The 21,943-nt window shown below is 34.2% G+C and overlaps 1 protein-coding gene across 1 annotated transcript; it reads right to left on the bottom strand.

Moving 5' to 3' along the window:
- Positions 1-1,455: 1,455 nt before the first annotated feature.
- LOC118065274 (uncharacterized) lies at positions 1,456-2,181 on the bottom strand. The gene has a single exon (XM_035080445.1). It carries the CDS (start codon positions 2,179-2,181, stop codon positions 1,456-1,458), a length of 726 nt encoding a protein of 241 aa, XP_034936336.1.
- Positions 2,182-21,943: the final 19,762 nt, after the last annotated feature.

Here is a 21,943-nt window from a genome sequence, read left to right as displayed (position 1 = left end):
ACTAGTATCTAGAGCAGTGGTTACCAATATTAATCGTGCCATTTTCTTCAAATAAGTTGACTAGATCTTTGCAATAAATTAAAATTGTATTTTTTGCAAAAATAGCATCTTCTTAAATAAAACCTACTAGATATTAGAATCAAGTAGATATTTTATTTGAATGGAGAGCATTGTTTATTCGATAAGAGCATGTTCATTACTAATCTCTAGAAACTTGATTATTGCTATTAAGTGTACAATTCTCTTAAAGATAGTCGACTACGTACTTGCTATCAGTTAAAATTACAAGTATTCAAGAATGTTAATTTTTAGAATTCAATATACTAAAGAGTTATCTGTAGTATAATTCTTCACTTCTAACTGAAATATTGGCTTTTGAGATTAACGTTACATTCTACGCTTTTTAAGTAAAATTTTTTTTTTATACATCTGTTGAGAAAATCTCAAATTGTGAATTAAATAACCGTTCAAGGATAGGGATGATTGTGCCGGAACAGAGCAAACGGAAGTCAGGTTTTATAAAAAATAGAGTATCTTTATTTCAAGCACTAACAAGTACACAACATACACTGAATGACCTTTGATGTCCGAATACAAGAATTAAATGTCTTTAATAATTCACAGAATGTCACTTGTGGTTACTGAATGTTTGAATTAAATGTCCAACAAATGTTCAACTTGGTGTGTTCGGTATTATTGATCTCCCACACGAGCTCAGCACGCTTCTCAAGTTGAGCAAGAATATGATTGTGCACGTGGCGTTAGCCTTTCTATGCAATGCACAATGAATTTATTGTACTTTCTTGAATGTACTGTGAATTGTCTTGAATGGTTAGTTGATTTCTATTGTAGACTACAACTTGAATGTTTCTGATGATTCACGATATCACTTGCACTAATGATTGACTCAAAACTTTCAGATTTGTTAAGAATGAATGTGAATGGCGTGTACACGTGAACAAGAACAGTGAAAGAATGGCGACAGGAATTTTATTAGTCAAAAGGGACACTGAAAATTAGTCAAATGAGTGACTAGATTAAGATTTATTGATTATTCGGTCGATTGGTTATCGACCGAGTCCCAAGATGGTCGCCGAAATTCCTGTCAACTGGCAAATTCAAACTGAGAATTAATTAATTCTTCACATGCCGCCCGCCATCAGCAACTGGTTGATGATTGTCTCCTGGTTGATTCTGCTGTTGGGCTTCAGGAGTTGGGTTGATTGGTAGAATGGCTAGTTTGACGATTGGCCTGACCAACGTCGTTGTTGGTGTCTTCACTGTTACTACTCGTGGAAGCCCGTCTTGCCCTGGGTGCAATTGAATGATCCTCACGAGTGGCCTTTACGTGAGGGAAAATGTTTTATCTGTTAGCAAGGCTAATGCACCAACTTGAATTGTTCTGTTCCTAAAAAACGACTTAGAAATAGCTTGTAATTTTTGTAAATAAGATTGTTACCACCTGGACCAGAACTGCTGTGATTGTCGTTGAATCATCCGCCATCGATTTCGAATTGAATGTGCAGGTTCGGAGGTTGATGGTTCAGGAACAGTGTTGATTGCTGACCCAATAAGAAAGTGTACAGGAGTGAGTGCTTGAATGTCTTCTAGGTCATCACTGATTGGCTCTAGAGGTCTTGAGTTGAGAATTTGTGTCAGTAGTGTGCCGATCTCATCAAACGTAAAGAGTGATTGTTTTACTGTTCTCGTCAAATGAAATTTAAGTGATTTCACTACTGACTCCCACTTGCCACCCATGTGTGGTGCTGCAGGTAGGTTGAATGACCATTGAGTGCCGTTGGTGATGATAAATCTAGAGATGCCCTCATGTTCTCTGGTGAATTGTGTGAATAATTTCTTGAGTTCTATATCAGCTCCTATGAAATTTCTGCCACAGTCAGAATAGATTGTCTGGCATAATCCTCGTCTAGAGGTGAATCTCCTGTAGGCAGCAATGAATGCTTCAGTTGAATAGTCACTAACTGCTTCCAGATGAAATGCAGAAGTTGACATGCAGACAAATACACAGACCCAAGCTTTTTTTGTCTTGGCTCCTTTGCCTGATGATGTTTCGATTGTGAATGGTCCAGCATAATCTATGCCAGTGTGAGGGAATGGCCGTGAAGGAGTGATACGTGATTGTGGCAATTGGCCCATGGGTTGTTGTGCTCTTCCACCCATGATCCAGTAACGTTGTCTGATTGTTGTGAGTGTAAGTTGAGTGCCACTATGTAGCGTGGTTGAATGATAATGTCTAGTGGTGAGTGGTGAATGTCGAGGTAGAATTGACTCAACTGAGCATGCTGAAGTCGTCCTCCTACTCGTAGAACTCCTTCTGAGTCAACGTATGCTGTGAGTCTATTGAATGAATGGTTTGGTGGAAGATGTTGATTGTTGGATAAAGTCCTGATTTCTTGGTGAAAATGTGCTGCTTGAGTAGACTTTATCCAGAAGATTCTCGCCTTTTCGATGTCAGCTGTTGTGATTGATGCTCAAGGACTGGTAACTGGTGAATGTCGAAGTCTTGAAGTGAATTTTATGATTAAGGCGGTGATTCTCAGTAACTTGTTGAGTGTAGAATACCCGTTAACCAAGTCTTATTGGATTATTGTGTATTGAATGGCTGCTATGAGTGAAATTTCAGGACGAGCTTCTAAGTTGCAAGCCTCGTCAGCTGGTGGTGAATTTACTGGCCAGTTTTCTTGATTTTCAGCTAACCAAGTGGGTCCCCTCCACCACAGCAAGTAATCTTTTAACTGATTGGCTGTAATGCCTTGAAGCACAGTCCATTGGATTTTCCTTGCCAGAAATGTGGTGCCAGTGCGCGTCCGCAACTAGTTCTTGAATTTTCACTACTTTGTCCCTGATAAAGTCCTTCCAAAGTCCTGCATTTAAATTGATCCATGAATGAGTAATTGAAGAGTCCGTCCATGAGTGAATTGAAGGTATGTTCACTCTGTGGAGTATAGCTAGAACATACTTTGTGAGTATCGTTAGAATTAACGCAGCTGTTAATTCTAGCCTGGGAATCGTGATTTGTTTGATTGGTGCTACTTTCGTTTTCGCACAGATGAGTGTGATTTTGGGCCCTGTGGACGGTAAATTGATTTTTAGGTAGATTGCTGGAGCCATTGCAAGCTGTGAAGCAGCAGAGAATCCATAAATTTCTACAATTGAATGTCTGGTTGTGTGAATCCATCGTGAAAGTGAGATCTCATGAAGTTGAGTGAATTCTTCTCTGATGAACAGCCAGCGATTGATGATTGATTGTAAGACTGGTTCGTCCCAGCTAAGGTTGTGTAACCAGAGTTCTTGAAGAAGCATCTTAGCTCTAATTGTGATTGGTGACATAAACCCCAAATGATCATAAATTTGAGCTACTTCTGGAAGAATGAGGCATTTTGAATATGTTGACTCATGAGTGACTGATTTCAATGTGAATGTGAATGTGTCTGAGCTTGGATTTCATTGAAGTCCAAGAATTTTTGTTGTGCAGTCTTCGAAGGTGATTTTCTCTTGATTGACTGATGATTGTGACGTTTTTTGAAGAAGCGATTGACTGTTTGATTGCCATTTTGTAAGGGAAAAGCCGTCCGCTTTGCACAAGTTAATTAATTTCTCAGCAGCTTGAATTAATTCTTTTGGAGAATCTGCTCCTCCAAATATGTTGTCGACATATCTGCCTTTAATTATTGTCTGAGTTGCATTTGGATATTTATGGCCTTCATCTTCTACTACTTGCAGTAACACACGAACTGCTAGATAAGGAGCTGATCTAGTGCCGTAGGTTACTGTTGTGAGTTGATATGGAATGATTTTGTTGTGATTGTCTAGCCAAAGAATTTATTAAAGCTTCCAATCTTCATGATAAACGATTATTTGACGATAATTTTCTGTTATGTCAGTTGCAAATACGTATTGATGTTGACGATCCCAAAGAAGTACGTCAAAGATAACTAATTGAATTTTCGTTCCAGTATGAGTGATGTCATTCAATGAGATTACAGTTGAGCTCGAGCTGGATCCATTGAAGACGACTCTAAGCTTGTTAGTAGTGCTACTTGGTCTTAAAACCCCATGATGAGGAAGAGAGTATGGGTGACTGTCTTGAGATTCTTGATTGATGGTTGGAGCAGGTCTCATATGACCAAGTTCTTCGTATTCCTTCATGAATTGTCTATAGAGATTGCTGTATTCAGTCTCGTTGGTTAATCTCTTCGACTGACGTTTCAAGCATCGATACGCAGTTGTATAGGAGTCTCTAAGAGCTGAGTGAGTTGATTCGAAGAAATCTTCACATTGTTAGTCCAAGGATGATAACTGATGTTGATTTGACTTAAGAACTTCTTCTTGGACCTAAAATTTTGTTAGCAACTCTTAAATGTCTTCATGATTCTTGATTGTAGTAGCACGTGAACGAGAACAGTAAAAGAACGGCGACAGGAACTTCATTAGTTAAGAGGGACACTGAAAATTCGTCAAATGAGTAACTAGATTAAGAATTATTGATTATTTGATCGATTAGTTATCGACCCAGTCCCAAGATGGCCGCCGAAGTTCAGGTAAAAACCATGTGGGGGACATAGAGCTTTGAGGCGCATGCTGAGTAAGCACAGGTGAATCCTGCGTGGGGGACTTCTAGAGGCAAAAAGATGCGCCGGACACTAAACAAAAGAAAAAGGGGAAAATTGCGTAGATGATTGGAGGAAATTAGAGCTAGGCCTAAATAATTAAATTGATTGAAAATTTGGATTGGAGAACGCCAATCTAAAAGCTTCCAAAGAATGTGCAAAAAGCACCTTAAAAAGCGCGGACTTGGACACAAGAAACACTCTCTTCCAAATTTTTACTGGGCACGGTGCAAATTCGAACTTAGATTGATTTTTCAAATTCAGAATACTTTTTTAATTAATTCTTGATACAACTTCAAAATTCAAATATAAATTTTTGGGCTTGAAATAAAATCATATGAGATTTAATAATCCTGCATGGATTTTCTCTCAAATAAATTTCATATTTAAATTCATTCTTCTTTATCTCTTAACAAATATTATTAAAGGAAAAATCGTGAGTGTAAGAAGGAAGAAGATCAGTCAACTAGAAGGCTTCAATGAAGATTCCCAACGAGGCAACGACGACCTTTCACCAAGATAGCCATCAAACCATAAAATCATCTCAACAACGCCGAAAGACGCCGCACCAACGCTGAGAGCTGAGAATCGAAGCGTCAACCAAACCAAGCAACTGCAGCCTTCCACGCGTATACAACCTTCTGCTACCTAGCTACCTATTAGCCAAGCTGTAAAACAATTTATTGAGTAAAAAGATGACAGAAATTGAATAAAGAATTGACTATCAGGAAAACAAATCTCTACCTTTCTTTGAGAAAAATAAATGCACCAGTGTGGTTTGTAAAGCACTAAGAACTTTTTTTATTTCTTTAGTTCTCCATCTAAAATATATTCTGCGTGGTCTCCGCACCCATGATGAGTAGAGGACGATTAAGTCTTGACTCGAAAAAGAGACTATTCTGTTACTAAAACGTAACACAAATAAATTTTGGTGTCAGAAGTGGGATACTAAAAGACAAAAGCCAGGGAGCTCTGAGAGATTCATTGAAAGTATGAGCAAAATAGTAAATTTAATTTTACCTTCCTTCTTGTAGAAATTGCTGTAACAAAGTCGATTTTGAGTTGAAAATTAAAATTGTAGAATCATAATCATATAATTAAAAATGATAAAAATAAGTAGTATTGGTTATAAGAAACATATGTAAAAGAGAATAATAATATAAATTAGTGTATTGAGAAGTAAATAATAATTTATTTTTTTTAATTTGTACCATTGTAAAGGATAGGGAAAAGCAATAATACTGAAATTATATTTTTCTTTCAATAATAGAATTTTTGGATAAAGTTTTTTATGCGACTTTAACGTTGATAACCTGGCCAGTTAGAAGCGTGGAATACAAATCAATTTATTCAAAATTATTTAGTTAGCATGGAAGATTGTGAAAATCATTACGAAAAAATTGTGGTAGCAGTGAGTATCATACGACTCATTCTAGAGAATATCATTGTTATGGGACTTTTGGTTAGAGCTTCGACAAATTGCTTGTAAAAAAAGGAAGGTGAAGAAAGTTTTTTAAGAGTAGAATAGAATACCTGCAATCGTCAGTCATGAAGGTAGTTTTTTTTAAAGAGTACTAGTAAAAGCAAGTGAACTGCTCAGATTTGATAAAATTTGTAAAGAAGAATCATTATTCGGGATTCGGTAAGTTAAAAGAAAAAATTGCGTCATGGACTCCACGGGGATGAGTCACAATTGAGTCACAAAATTAATTTAGAAATTAGAAGCCTCGAATTTTTTTCATTACCTTAACAAAAGGTGTATGAGTCATGAAGTAAATGAAAAGAGGGAACAGGTAGAATAAAAATTCTTTCTTAAAGAAAATTTTTTTTTCATTAAGCTGAAAAAAAGAACATATTTAAAAAGGGAGACAAGTCGTAAAATAGAAAATTTTTTTTTTTTGTAAAAAGATAAAAGGAAGTGACTCAGAAACCGACATCGTGGCCTAAGTGGTAAGGTGCCAGCCTAGCGCACTATGGGTAGCGGGTTCGATTCCCGGCTGAGACAAGACCCATTTATAATATAGTCTTTTCTCTGACCACGATGAGCGGGAGGCCTCTCAGAGGGCAGTCAAGGGCGTAAGCTATCGTGCTGATGACTGAATAGTACAAAAAGTGCTATTGCCGCCACGATGCCCTTGGGGAACCAGGCGACACCCCATTGTAGTACAGCCTTGCTGATGCTGAGTCTGAAACCAGGACCCTTGAGGTAACCGGTGAAAATCTCCGAGGGTAGGACGATTTCTTGTGGAACTGGGACGACCTCTTAGGTTGACACCAGGCCTATAGATCTTGCCTACCTAAGGCTGAGGAAACCGGGGGACCCATGGGGCTTAGCGAAATCTCCAAAGGCAGAAATAACGTTCTTTCGTACCACCATAATATATATATATTGGAAATCGACAGGGACTGTTTCGGGGCTCAGAAGGGAACCAAGGCAATTTGGGAACCTAGGGAACCTGCAGGACTAAGACATAAGACGACCGCCTTTACTGTGCAAACAGACCCCGTACAAAGGCCCTGTAGCTAAGTGCAGGGGAAAGCGGGACATTCTAAGACATCTTCCAAAAGAGACTCAGAACAGTAGTTTTTTTTAAATTAATTTTACTTAAAATCATGATTTTTTTTAGGGAAAAATGACTTCATCATATTAAATTTTTTTTTGTTATTCAATTACTTAATAAATAATTCACTGAAGTATTAATGAGAGAGTTTTCATTAATGAATTTTAGGAATAAAGATAATGGTATAGGATGATTTAATAATAAGATTACTTAAAGATCATTGCTATTTAATATTTAATACGAGCTTTTTTATTTCACTTTTTGAATTAAATGAATAAATAAAATACTGTAATAATAAATAACATTAAACAGTGAATAGTTCGCAGGTGAATTTGAGGGATAGTGAAGAAAATTTTTCTGAGGATAGACTCACACTTAGACTTGTTTTGGGGAACGTATGGCATAGCAAGAAAATTTTATTAGAAGTCCTATTAAAATATGATTAAATGCCGGACAGCATTCCTCGTACTCCAGTTGAAACAAGAAATAGTGAAGCTGCAAGAGTAGCAAGGTCAGGTTTAATTCCGCGAAATCTAGAGCGTGACTTTGAAGAGATTGCGCGAGCCAATCGCGAAGGGATTGAGTTGGAACAAGGGAGGTTAGAAAGCGAGCAAAAAAGCATAGAATGGGGTGAAAGAAGCCAGATAGGAAAGAAAGGAGAGAATTCAAGAGAGGAAAATAACGGTGAACAAAAGATAATAAATAGAAATCGAACAAGAATGGCGGTTAATGACCAAGGACTTGCTGTTTCAGTTAAATACGCTTTAGAAGCAGTGCCGGTCTTTGATGGAAATACTACGCATGTTAGTCATTTTATAGAAGGATGTCAGGAGGCCAAAAGAATAGTGCCACCAGCAAACGAACGTTGGTTAGTGCAGGTGCTAAGAAATAAACTTAGAGAGGAAGCGCGGCGGTGTATTTAAGAAACTGATTGTAAAAATGTAGAGGATTTAATTAAATTTTTGAAGAAGATGTTTATGCCAACCAAAACACTATTTGAATTGCAAGAAAAGTCGCTGATTCGTGATTGCAAGAAAACGATTCTAGAGCTGATGCAGTTAAAGGATTTGAATGAGAAAGAAATGGACAGTATCAGGGAACATTTGAAGAGACATTCTGACAGAAATTGTCTACCTGAAAATAAAATAGGGTGTAATGATGTTTTGGAACATAAGATTCCAACGACAGATGATATACCCATCAACACAAAGCAGTATCGTTATCCTCCACTGTCTAAGGATGAAATAAATAGACAGGTAGATGACCTTTTAAAGAATGACATTGTACAACCATCCCATTCACCATATAACAGTCCTTTATGGATAGTACCGAAAAAGCCTGATGTACAGGGGAATAAGCGTTGGCGCATGGTCTTATATTTCAGAGCATTGAATGGAAAGACAGTGGGAGACGCATTCCCAATAGGACAAATATGTGATGTTTTAGACTAAGTAGGAAAGGCACAGTATTTTTCAATTTTTACTTCAGCAGCAGGTTTTCATTAAATTAAAGTACATGAGGAGGATAGGCACAAAACTGCATTTTCTACAGCTTTAGGACATGTTGAATTCAAAAGAATGCCTTTTGGACTAAAAACAGCAACAGCAACATTTCAACGATTGATGCACAGTGTTTTAAGTAGATTGATTGGTATAGGAACAACAAGAGGCATTTGAAAAGTCGAGGGATGAGTTGTGCAAGGAGCTAGTGTTACAATATCCTGCTATGACTATACCATTCATAGTAACAACAGATGCACCTGGCTATGCCATAGCAGGCATATTGAGTCAAGGACCTCGAGGGAAAGACCATCCTGTTGCATATACGTCCAGAATATTAAATGAAAATGGAAACAAGTATAGTACTTATGAGAAGAAAACTCTGGCAATTTTGCATCCAGTGCAACAGTTCAGACCTTATTTATATGGTAAGAAATTTACACTAGTTACAGATCACAAACCCTTGGTGTGGATGCAGACTGCTAACGATCCAACTTCGCGATTATCGCGATGGCGACTAAAACTTAAAGAATATGAATTTACTGTAGTCTATAAAGCTGGCAAGACAAGTATCAACGGAGATGGACTTTCTAGGAATCCACCTTAAACCGATATGGAAGTTGATAGTAACCAGACAAAGCAGGTTATGACGTTAACGAGATCTAAAGCTGCAGCAGAATTAAAATCAAAATCTACAGATCAAGTTGACGAGACTCAACAAAAGAGAAAAATCGTCAGTCATATTGAAGGGACACAGCCTCCCAGTGGTAATCCAGACCCGAAGAATAAATCTAAAGCTCATAGCTCTGAAGAATCATAGAAAGTACCAAGATATGCAACGCGATTCCAGAAAAGGAAGATGAAACGGGCATTGGAGAGGGAAGAGAAGAGTGGAAGAGCACAAAAGGGTTGGTTGCCAGTAAAATTGCAGCAAAAAAATCATTTGTCAAGGAAAAAGTTGCACAAATTCCTCCAAAAAGAGGGAAACCAAGGAAGATCATAAAACTCAGCTCGAATTCAGAAGAAGAGTTGATAGAGGAATTAGAAGAAGATTCAGATGAAGGAAAATCCAGTGAGGATGAAGATTCAGAACTGAACTCAAGTAAGTAGTAAATACGAAAATGAAGAAAAAGGGGCAGACAGCAAGGAAGTAGATGAGGAGCTCAGAAAAAGTGAGGAGCATGCCAGTGGTAATAAAAAATGATAAACACCACAAGACTGGTACAATTCAGGTGTCTGGGAAGACATTAGTATAGACGCTAACTCAGAAGATTCTGAGATAGGGGATTTCAGTAAAGAAGAAAAAATTTACAAAGAAAATATTCAGAGTGGAGAAGAGCAAGAAGAAAAAATTGATGATAAACCAATAAGATCAGGAAAAGGGAGGTACGTCGTAGAAACTAGAGATCAGATTTACATGTGCAGAGTAAATTATTTGTATTTCTTAGACGAATAAGTATATCCACAAGATAAAGGGTCAAAGAGATTAAAAAAGATCCTTATTACCAAGGTTTAAGCGTCTTGAAAGGAAAACAATAAAAACAATGAAGATAGGCAAAAAAACACATATTGCAATAATAATAGGAAAAAACTATCAAGAAGATTTTAGATGGATGAAGGATCCTTTTCGAGAGTTGTTGAGAAAACTTAAATTAAAAATAATAGCTACAGCTTTTAGTAAAACAATAAACGGAGTGACATGAAAAAAAATTTTTAGGTATATTGAAAACAGTGTCGAAGAAGTCAGTACAGTAGTAGTGGTTTGTTTGGGAAAAGTCAGGTATGTCCCATGGAATGAGCGTACAGCTGTTTTAGAAGAGGCACATACAACGCCAATAGAGGGTCATAAAGAAGTCTCGAAAACTTATCGAAGGGTCGATCAGACTTAGACATTATTGAGAAGATATGAAAAGAAATGTACAAGATTATATAAAGAGTTGTGTGTCTTGTCAAATAAAGAAATTAAAAAAAGTAAAAATAAAACAACCTATGCAGATAACTGATACACCCGATGCAGCATTTGATAAAATTGTATTAGACATAGTAGGACCATTACCAAAGACAGAAGAGGGATATACACTTATCCTGACAGTGCAGGATTTGTTACAAAACTCACCATAGCCATACCATTGTGTAAAACAACCTCTTTTCCAAGGGACAAGGAATATATGAAGATATGAGACCATTATTATTTATGAAGAGAATTGCAGGATCAGCAGAAGATGTGATAAAGAAGAGTTTTACAGAGTTGCATGAATTAAAATATAGTCATAGTGTAAGGCAGAAAAAAACTAGTAAGAACTACGATACACTTCAAGGTTACAGGGAGCAGAAGAGAAAGAAGTAATAGGAAGGAAAGAAACAGAGAAAAGAGGAAAGCGGGGGAGCTTTGAGACTGTTCGAACTTGGTTTGCAAGTATAATTATGCTCATGCTGGCACAACCTGCGGGTGCCATGTTGGGATATGATTGTGCGTCAAGAAATATGAATGTGACAACTCTTTTATTATTGGATGTAGGAGAATGACCATCATATTCACCCATGATAAACTCCACCACGGTAAGGCTACAATTACTACAACGCAAAGAATATCAGAGTATTAGGGTGATACAATATAAGAAAGTGATAAGGCATGTAGTGATGCACTGTGGTATACATTCTCATAGTTCTATAGTAAGATCAGAAAATATCTAATAAAGACAAGACGTTGGAGACTATTAGACTAACGACAGTTAGTTAGTTAACAACGAATGCTTGACGATTAGATTGTTTATAGCAACGAGGGGAGAGTTTGTTTATCTCCAGTTTTTGTCTGAGACTTGAGATGACCGCACGGATTCTTTCTTTTAATTAATTGCTGTCAATCATTAATAAACATTTTAATTTATTTACTACTTTTCCGAAGTTGTTATTGAGTTTTATTTTACAATATGTTAGAGTTGGAGTAGAACAACGAGTATATGGAATACGAGCGAATGACACAACGAATCTTGATATGACATTCGCAGGGAAATTATCAACAAATGGAAACTGTGAAGGATCATCTTACAATGTTTCATATGGAAATTGGGAAGAAGTAGTGTTTGAAAGATCTTTAGAAGTACACATGCATGATTATCATGCTGAGGTCAACTTGGATAGTAATAAAATAAGATTACGGTCAGGTACTACATGTGTTTTCACCGAAGGTTCGTGCGTAGACTCAGAGGGAGGAACACTGAGCGATACGATGTATTGTATAGGGAAAATGCTCAATTGGTAGCTGGAGAGAATGGAGAAGTAAAAAAGACAGTGTATACAGTGAAGGGAGTAAAAAAGAGCTTGCACCAATTAACTAACGAGGTTGAACGATTAGATACTCGTTTAGGAAAAGATGAGACAATGGTGGATGTTATTTTGTTTGGAGAAAAGAAAGAGCATTAACGTTATAAATAAAAAGAAAGGGGGAAACGTTTTGAGAGAGTTTTGAATTGTTGAAAGCACAAAAAAAAAGAATTTGAATTGCACTGAGTGAAAATAAAATATGTATATATATATTCCGTAAGCATGAAGTCGCCTCCATATGTGGACATTCAACGAACTCAGTGGCCTCAAAATCCGGAGTTAAGTACGTAAAATTGGAGGCCACTAGGTTCTTATGCGTATATAGGGACTATTCAAAAATGGAAGCATCAAATATGCTAAATCTAAATTCTAATAGGGAGGTCATTTTGACCACTACACATCCCCAGTTATATTTTTTAGCTTGCTGATTCGCCACGTGAGGTAGTAACTACCTAATACACATACTTTGTTCGGTACATCAATACTTATGAGCCTCCGTACGTTTTGAGGTAATTGATGCCTCCGAAAACCGGCAACCGTGCAGGGACGTGAATGAGTATGTCAAGTAGGTTATAGTCCAAAGTAAACTGGTGGCAGTGATTAAATGTTTTAAACTCCAAAATTTTTACACTTCGCGACAACAGTGTTGCGTTTATATTATTCAGTAACAATCGGCATTAACAAGCGATATAATTTGGTACATTGCCCTATAAATTCAAAACGGGTATTCAATAAAATCAATACAATATAAATACATGTTTTAAGAAGTAAAAGACAGTTAGAGAAAACAAGATTTAGACATCCAATTCAACTAAAAATGATGAAAATGAACGACTGTCATAAATAACCGATATCTATTATATTGAAGCCTTAGCTGATGATTGATAAAAAAAAATTAAATAATAAAGAGAATATTATGTACCGAAGTATTCCAAATATCAATTTTTCTTTATAAATTTATTAATATCAACAATAATAATCATTTAACCCAAATTTGTTACGTCATTTTGACGATTTAAAAAACGAAATAAAAGAATCATGTACTTTTAAGCAAAAAAAAATATTTTACTGCACATTGGAAGAATAAAGGATACTGAGATATTTAATTGTTCAAATAATAAAATGATACGAATAGTTAATTTGATGTTTCTAGCAGCTAACCACAAATAAATAATGACAAAAAAATGTTTAATTGTCAATAGAATATTTTTTCATAGTGAATTTTAAATTCTCTTTTTTAAAATACTTTTTTGTAAATTTTTTTTATTTTTCAAGATTTGATTTTTCTTAGACATATAAATTTGATTGGAACTCAGTTGAGAAGTTTTTTGTTTATAAAATTATTTCACAGCAACTAATCTCATGTTCTATTTTAAAACTTATGATTGCATTATTTCATACATAATGATTATAAGTGGTAATGTAATTTTGCAATGAATTAATTTTCATGGTATTTATCTCAAAACTGTGATAAATTCACCTTTGCAATCAATAGATGTATTGAAGGTAAGATAATCTATTTTTTGGCTGCATAAAAATTAATTACGAATATCAAGAAAAACATTTATCATTAATTATTTACTTGTTTTGTCCTTTAATCAATGAACCTATATTTAATATTCGTTTTCGTCTCAACTTCAACTATGACTATCATAACTGGTACAGTAAGACATCAGTCAAATATTTATGGAAACCATTAAACTTCTTTATTTTCTATTTTTTCTTGACAATCGTAGACTTGATACAATATATCTTCTTCTGTATACACTAGTGAATTGGGTAGGATCTAAATGACAAGTTACCAGTCATTCAATAGTACACGTCAATCTATATTCACAGAATGAAAAACCTTTTTTAAAAATCACTGATGAATGTATCTTCAAAATTAGAATATGTTACAACAAAATTTGTTGAAAAAAATGAGAAAAAAGAAGATACATCACTGTAACTCAATAAATCTGTAAGAACTATTTTCATTAAATTTCGAAAAATTGTTTTCGTGAATCGAATCCAGTTGGTAATTTGGAGAAATCAATACTACAATAAATCAAAAGTTTTAATTTCTTTAGTCGTAGACTATTATTTATTTCCAATAATTATTTGTTCACTTTTTTTATGACAGAATCGTTGCTATTGAAAATCAAAACGGTGTGTGAAATATAACATTTTAGTAGAATATCTATTAGTGAAGTAGTGAACCAATAAGCAGTTTTGAAGTAAACTTTAAAATTGTTGCCTTTAAGACAACTATTTTTATTTTTGTCTATATGTATTATAGATGAATGTCTTGATACAGACCCAATCTTTATTGGCAAATAGATTGGGATGCTGGCTTATTAAATTTTCGCATTCTCCGTTATTCGGTGCTTTATGCTGTTTTATATGGTAATGAAAGTATTTTTTTGCAACTTGTATTTGTTCCGAACTCCATGGTGTTCTTCCACTCTGCTTACGAGCTACATAAAATAGAAAAAATTCTTTTAAATAATCTCGTATCGTGTTTTTAAAAATAATTTTAATTTTTTTTTGTATCCACTAGACTGTTGATATCAATAAATCATAGAATTCCAATTATATTTTTAAAACTATTTCCATTTACATAAGTAATTAAATTTGTGGTAAATGTAATTTTGTGTTCAATGACAAGTAAAACATAATTTAGCATTGAATTAATCCTTAATTTTAGATTTATTTGAATTTTTATTATTTAAATTGTGGTTTTCAACTATTTGCTTAAATTACAATGCTATTTTTTACTTGAAAATAGAAAAAAAATAATTTTTAAGCCATAAATAATGCAACAACAAAAAAGATCGTTAATCACTTACGTTTTATGTTACTGGACGTGGAGGGTTTTGGCGATGCAGGCATAATATTGCTTACTGGTATTTCTGAGTAGGACTGCAACGGCTCTTCATTTTCATCTTCTGAATCGGCAACATCCACTTCTGGGTTTATGTTTATTTTATCGAGTGATTTACCTTTAAATTTATGCCCTTCTCCTTTATCCATTAAGATTAATAACTTTGACACTTTAGCCGTTTGGTATACATCTTCAGATAATCTAAAAGAAAAACATTTATGACAAAATTATAATTTTTTAGGTTAACACTTGATAAGATCTTACTGAACACCCACAAGTGATAAAAAGGTACGTTTTTTTAGCTAGACTTTGGGAAAAAAGTTTTAAGTTAACTCATGTAATCTTATACGAATTATCTTTCTAAGGTCTTACTAAAAAAAGATGCCTCTTCACCACCTTGCGGTGATTTGAAACTGCTCAACATTTCAATGACAGGGAATACTTAACAGCACCAAATATTGGAAGTCTACTTACTTATAAAAATTATCATGTGTTTTGCCAGTGTGGCCCATAAATTGGGCAAACGGATCAACTTCGTTCGGATTCAAATGTAAAATTTGCATTATCGTGGCGATTTGTTTCCTTAATTTATTTGATGTAATGTGTTCGGGGTGCTCCAAACCATATTCTCGAGCGAACTTACTAATGATTGAATCAGCTCTTATCCAACGGTTACTATTGGGGTGTGCAAATAAAAATTCATTGCTTTCAGGTACGAGATTACTTGTTGTTCGAATGTCTAACATGATGTTCATCAGGTCCTGAAGATTTTGGAGAAATAAGATCACGACTGGTCGACTTCCTTTTCCTCCAGTTACTACTCTTTTATAATGTTTTGTTAAGACTTTTTCTGACTCTGTTAATGAGTCTAGAAATTCTTGTTGATTAGAAGATGATGAATTTTGAAAATACGTGAGTAATTTTGTGTATTGTACATCTCCTATACGTCGTCTATTGTACAGTATTGTCAAAGTGAGAGTAGCATTAACTAGTTTTTTAAATTCTTGAGGATCATTAGGATTGACTTTCAATACCGCAGTAGCTTCATTTGCACTTTAATCCACATAATCTTTAAATTTTATAATTTCCTTGGTTAATGGCAGCATTACAGGTTCGCTCCATTTCTTCTCATTTAAGTCTTTAAAAGCGAGACTGCTAATTTTTGTGGTCCACTGAGAGGATATTAAATTTTTGAAGCGCATAACTGCATGATATTTAGCTTCCGGGTCATCAAAATGAAAGTATTTTTGCTTTGTAGTAATTATATAAATAATCAAACCGCAGACTGCCTTCAAGGTAGTGCCATAATGAGCAGCTAAACTTGCTGAATTTTGATATGAATTTTTTTGGATATCATATCTACCAAGTATTTTGGCACATTCTACCACTTTTGTGAACATCGATGGATCTATAGCATCTACCAATCTAAAATTTTCATTGTTTTCAATTTTTCTTATTTCAATTAGAAGACGAGCAAGTTCTCTCATTTTGTTGGAACAAACGACAGCCATTTGTGCTCTTTTGTGTTTTTTTAGATAGCGTTCCCCATGAAGATATATTAAAATGTCCGTTTTCGCGACCATGGAAATTTGATCTGCTCTCATAATGTCAAAAACTTCTTTTTTAACTCTTAATTTGTCGATTACATGATTAGTTTCCAGTGCAGAGGCAATCAGAGTTTGAGAAGCGGTAAGATGTTTTATTCTTGACGGACTTTAGCTGCAGAGCACTTTTTACAATGACGATGCAAGTAATTCCTTTTATATAGTCCCTTACAATAAGAACACGGTTGATATTTATCTTTTTGTTGACTTTTTTTCTTTTTTTACTATATTTCAACATCTCTTGTACTTCTCGGCAATCAGTGTGATGCCGTTCTAAATGCCTCTCAAAATTTGTGACGTTGGTTTCGCAGAACTTACAAAACGTTCGTTTTTTTCGAGAACATTTGTTTTTTACTTACGTAGAGAACTGAAACTACCATTTAGAAAAATTAACTAATTGTTGTGAAAGGCTATAATTATTTCCAAAGTTAGGATTGTTCTTTCAAAACATCATATTGAAATTTTTTATAATCTTTTCCACTTTTCTAGCTTTTTGATGTTATTCTAAATTAAATGTCGAGTCTTGTGGAATCTGATTTTCTGTATTTGATTTTTTGTCAATATTCCTTATTCTTACTTTCTGGAGTTCATGAAACTGATCTTCTACATTGTCGGGAAGATTTGTGTTTAATACCATGGTATTTTGAGAAAGTAGCCTCTGTTGTTCACAATCAAGTTCATTAGAAGTACTGCATGAATCTCTTGAATTATTATTCTGAAATGTTACAGAGAGATTTAATTTATATTCAAGATCTAATTTTTTGACAGAAGAAATTGTATAATGACTGCATTATAAAAATGTACAGAATTCAAGACCGTTTTTATCTTACATTTAGTTGGAAAACGAATCAGTTTTTAATTGTTTAACCCACCGATTTCATTACTGTTCTGAATAATATATAAATGTATTGAATAACTTATCTATTCACAAAATGTAACATACTTACATTTACCTACCCAAAATATTTCTAAATTGATTGCATAAAACAGTATCATCATTTTAATGAGATTTTTTTGAGATGCAATTTTCTTTTTAGGATAAAAATTACTTGCTATTCTAACCATTTTTATTACAAAACGAAAAATATTAATAACTACAAAAACAATTGTACTGATTTATTATGAATAAATTAGAAACCAAATTTTTTACCAAATCACAATTATATAAAACAATTTCAATGCGAAAAAAGCAATTCTTCAAAAAAATATTTCCCTCTTATTTTAAATATGAATTACAAAAAATAATATTCAGAAATTAAAAAAGATAAATAAAAGCAATAGTCTCTTACGTCACTGATCTCTGAATCCGAAATTTCGTACAAAGGATCAAAGCAGATAGACTATGAGAGTTCTACCGCACTTTTTTTTTTCTTGGGATGCTGCGGTAGAACTCTCATAGCTGTGCACGCTAAAGTGGAGATAAATATTGTGGTAGAACTCTCATAGCTGTGCACGCTAAAGTGGAGATAAATATTGTGGTAGAACTCTCATAGCTGTGCACGCTAAAGTGGAGGGTGAAAGTGTCTGTAAGGTTTTCATGGTAGAAAGTTGTAAACGTGGAAAGTGGGGGGTAGGGGGTGTCTCTAAGGTTTTTGTGGTAGAACTCTCATAGCTGTGCACGCTAAAGTGGGGGGTGAAGGTGTCTGTAAGATTTTTTGTGGTAGAACTCTCATAGCTGTAAACGTGGGGGAGTTCTTGGGTTTTGTTGATTCAGGCGTGAGAGAAAATCTGACTATTTCAAAAAAAATTAGTTTTTTCTATTCTCGATTCGATCAACTCGCCGTGACCATTATTTTAAATATATCTTTCTTTTGTCTCGCTTAAAACCATGGGGATTCAGGTATGAGGTTGAGGGAGGATTCTTCTAAGCATAGCCTTAGACGTGCATAGATATGCAGCTGCATGTGGGAAAATCTAAGGCTATGCTTAGATTTTCCCACATCAATTTGATATTAGGCGGCTTTCTTTGATAACCTATAAGAGAATGGATTTGAAAAAAAAATTTTATCATCTAAAAAATATATATGGGGAAATCTGAGCATAGCCTTAGACGTGTATAGACATGCATAGACACGTATAGACATGCAGCTGCATGTCCTCAATTTGATATTAAGCAGCTTCCTTTGATAGCCGATAAGAGAATGGATTTGAAAAGAAAATTTTATCTATGGGAAAATCTAAGCATAGCCTTAGACGTGCATAGACCTGCATAGACATGCATAGACATGTAGCTACATATCCTCAATTCAACATTAAGTAGGTTTCTTTGATAATTTATTAAAAAAAGGCATGCAGCTTAATGCTCTTTCCTCAATTCAAAGTCGAGAATCTATCAGTTACGTTTCGATCGTGAGTGAAATACAATCATTGTAAACTAATCGTTAAATTTATCCATCATCATTTATCTGACATGGCTTCTTTACCAAAAAATAAGTGTCATATATGTCGATCGGCAGATTGCTATGTATATATAGCGGGAAAGTTGGCGTTTGAACATGATGTAGACTTGAGACCATCTGGATATTCATGGAAATTCCTTAAAGAAGAAGGATTGTATATTGTGTTTATTTGATCCAACTGTGGAAACCATACTGCAATTGGTATAAGCAAATCAACTAGTGAGTTTGATGTAGAAGAAAAAGTACATGAATCTCTGGCATATGCTTCAAAAAAAATTGTAATACAATTGAACAATTTAAATATTGGAGAAAACTTAAAGAATTTAAATCTTCAGGAAAATTTTAAGATACTTGAAGGTCAAAAAATAGATTCTCTACTTAAAGAAGGCTATGGCGCGTTGAGAGCCTACATTGATACACATCCTGAAATGCTCCCTAATGAAGATATAACATCTCGATTCAATAAGGATGAAATAAAATCATGGATTGTCGACTTGTGCTATAGGTGCGAACTGAAAGAATGCTTCATAAAACAATTATGGGCATTATGTACCAAACATCGCTACAAATACAATTTTTCATGGGATTCAATAACAGAATCATCAGGCAAAGTGTGCATAATAAAAATGGAAAATGAATATATAGATTCCAACGATATGAAAATCGATATTGGAGTTCTAGGAATAAGTATATACAGAAGAGATGATATGCTCACAATTGAAAATTCGGAGGAATTTTCATATAGCGCTCATGAAGCTACAGCATACGCTGCAAAAAAAATAATTGCACAAATAATTGATCCTGAAGCAGCTAAAACTACGCCTAACATTCTTCAAGATGATGAAATCAAACGCTTGAATCAAGAAAATATGCTCAATAAGCACATCGATGAGCATCCTGAAGTTCTTCTAGATGAGGATATGAGACGTGTCTATGAAACTAATAGTGTAAAACCTCATTGGTTTGCTGCAATAATGTAAATTTAAGATTTAAGAAAATGTAGTCACTAATAAATTTATATATGTTTAATGTTTTCTCTAATAAACTAGAAGTCTCACAATTCGAGAGCTATTTAATTTATGTAAATAAATAAATTCCTTTGAAATTTTCCATCGTTTTTGAAAGTAGAAGGGGCGAGGGGGGATCTATAACTATCTAACAACAATCGAATGTCTATCGTAATAATCCTCAATTTATTTTAAGAATGATGTATCAGTATTACTAAAACTCTCAGTCGAGTGAGATCATTCTTTCATTCAAAAATGAATGCTGTTGTGGTAAACGTACAAGGTTATACCTTTATGGATAGTGAGTTTGTTGTTAAAGAATTTTTCATCATCTCTTTGAGTAATTTCCAAGATAAATCATTAGAACGTACTGTGTTGTTTCAACCTCCACAAAGTTTTGCATCTTTAGAGAGCGATTATCAAAATCAAATTTCATGGGATACTTATGCTATTCATGGAATTGATTGGCGATGTGGTGAAGTTCCATATGATCATCTAAAAAAAGTCATAACGAATGCATTACAAAATGCAACATATATTTACGTTGCTGATGGTTTACAAAAAGATTTTTTCCTGAAATTTTCAACATCAAATCAAGTAATAATTGATATTTCAATTTTTGGATATGGAACATCGGGTATAACATCAGCGCACAAACTTGAATGTTGCATATATGATACAAAACATCGGGAAAATATCTCCAATGAACAAAATATGTATCGTTTGTTCCAAGTCAACTATAAATATAGTCAAAAACATCTACACTTTGAAGAATATGTGTTTCCATATGATTGTGCTAGACTCGCTGTACAGATGCAATGGTTCTATGTAGATAAATTCATAAACTTAACATCAAGACAAAATTTTCTATCTCTACTGTATTTAAACTTGGGGAGTATAGCTCAGATGGAAACCGAGGATATTTTCGAACTTGGCTTGCAAACAGTGGCGACCAATGCCTACAATGAAATCGATTATGTTTGGGAAAAGCTACCGTTTGCATGGAAACACCATCCACTGATAATTGGATACAAGCGATGCTTTGAACATTTTCATAAAGATTCAACAGAAGTTTTTAAATTTAAAAAAGATTGTTTGACATGTACTAATGCTAAAAATCAATTTGTAAAAAAAACAATTGAATAAATATTATATAAAAATAAAAATTATCTTCTTCTTTTTCTCATCTCCTAATACTTATTATACATGGATATATAAAAGGAAATAAATAAGGTTCTTTTTTATAAAAATGATAAAACATAAATATGGTTACATAGACTTTTTATTTAATCTTACACAAATGTTAAAATGGATTATAAAATATACCATAATTTTTACTCATATGAAATTATACTTGTATAAAATTATTTTATGCTGGTTAATAAATTGAATAGTTGGATGTGTCTTTCTCTGAGGTTAACTGCAACAAAAATGAATAAAAAAAATCATAAGTTATTTGAAAATAAATTTTTTTAATATCAGATAAAATAAATTTTAAACACTTACAATTGATTATAAGACAGGAACATATTTATAAAAGAATTCAAATGAGTTGAATCCAGTCCCATAATATTCCATAGATAAATGATTATCCATGCACGCCTTTTGAAAATCGAGTAATTTTTTTTATCATCTGCCACCAACACTTTGACAATTTTCTTTGGCAGGAAAACTAAACTCATCATCCAGAGTTGCCACCGCAGCATCACCGTACTTAGTCGCGATCAAATTCAAATCCGTCACTTTATATCTTTTCGATAATTCCAGATCCTTCATTTTCTTTGTTTCGATGATTTGTTTAGCTGAGTTGTTGAATTCTGATAGATCCATTTTTGTTTACGAAGAAAAAAGATATTTTTCAGCTCACAAAGATTATAAAATATCAAACAACTTTTCGTTTGAGAGTGATTTTCTAACCAAAAAGTCTCGGCATTTATAGCACTTTTCGCCCTGATTTTATCCCTACTATTTTCAAAATTTACCCTCTCTTTACTAACTCAAGTTTTCGACTTTTCCTCCCCCCACGCATTCATGGAGGAAGCGTTGATCCACTTT

Source organism: Chelonus insularis, unplaced genomic scaffold (assembly GCF_013357705.1).
Source record: "Chelonus insularis isolate UGA/USDA-ARS -01 unplaced genomic scaffold, ASM1335770v1 contig_28_pilon, whole genome shotgun sequence".
NCBI lineage: Eukaryota > Metazoa > Arthropoda > Insecta > Hymenoptera > Braconidae > Chelonus > Chelonus insularis.
The sequence above is the reverse complement of the archived record's forward strand: the minus strand, read 5'-3'. Positions and strand labels throughout refer to the sequence as shown.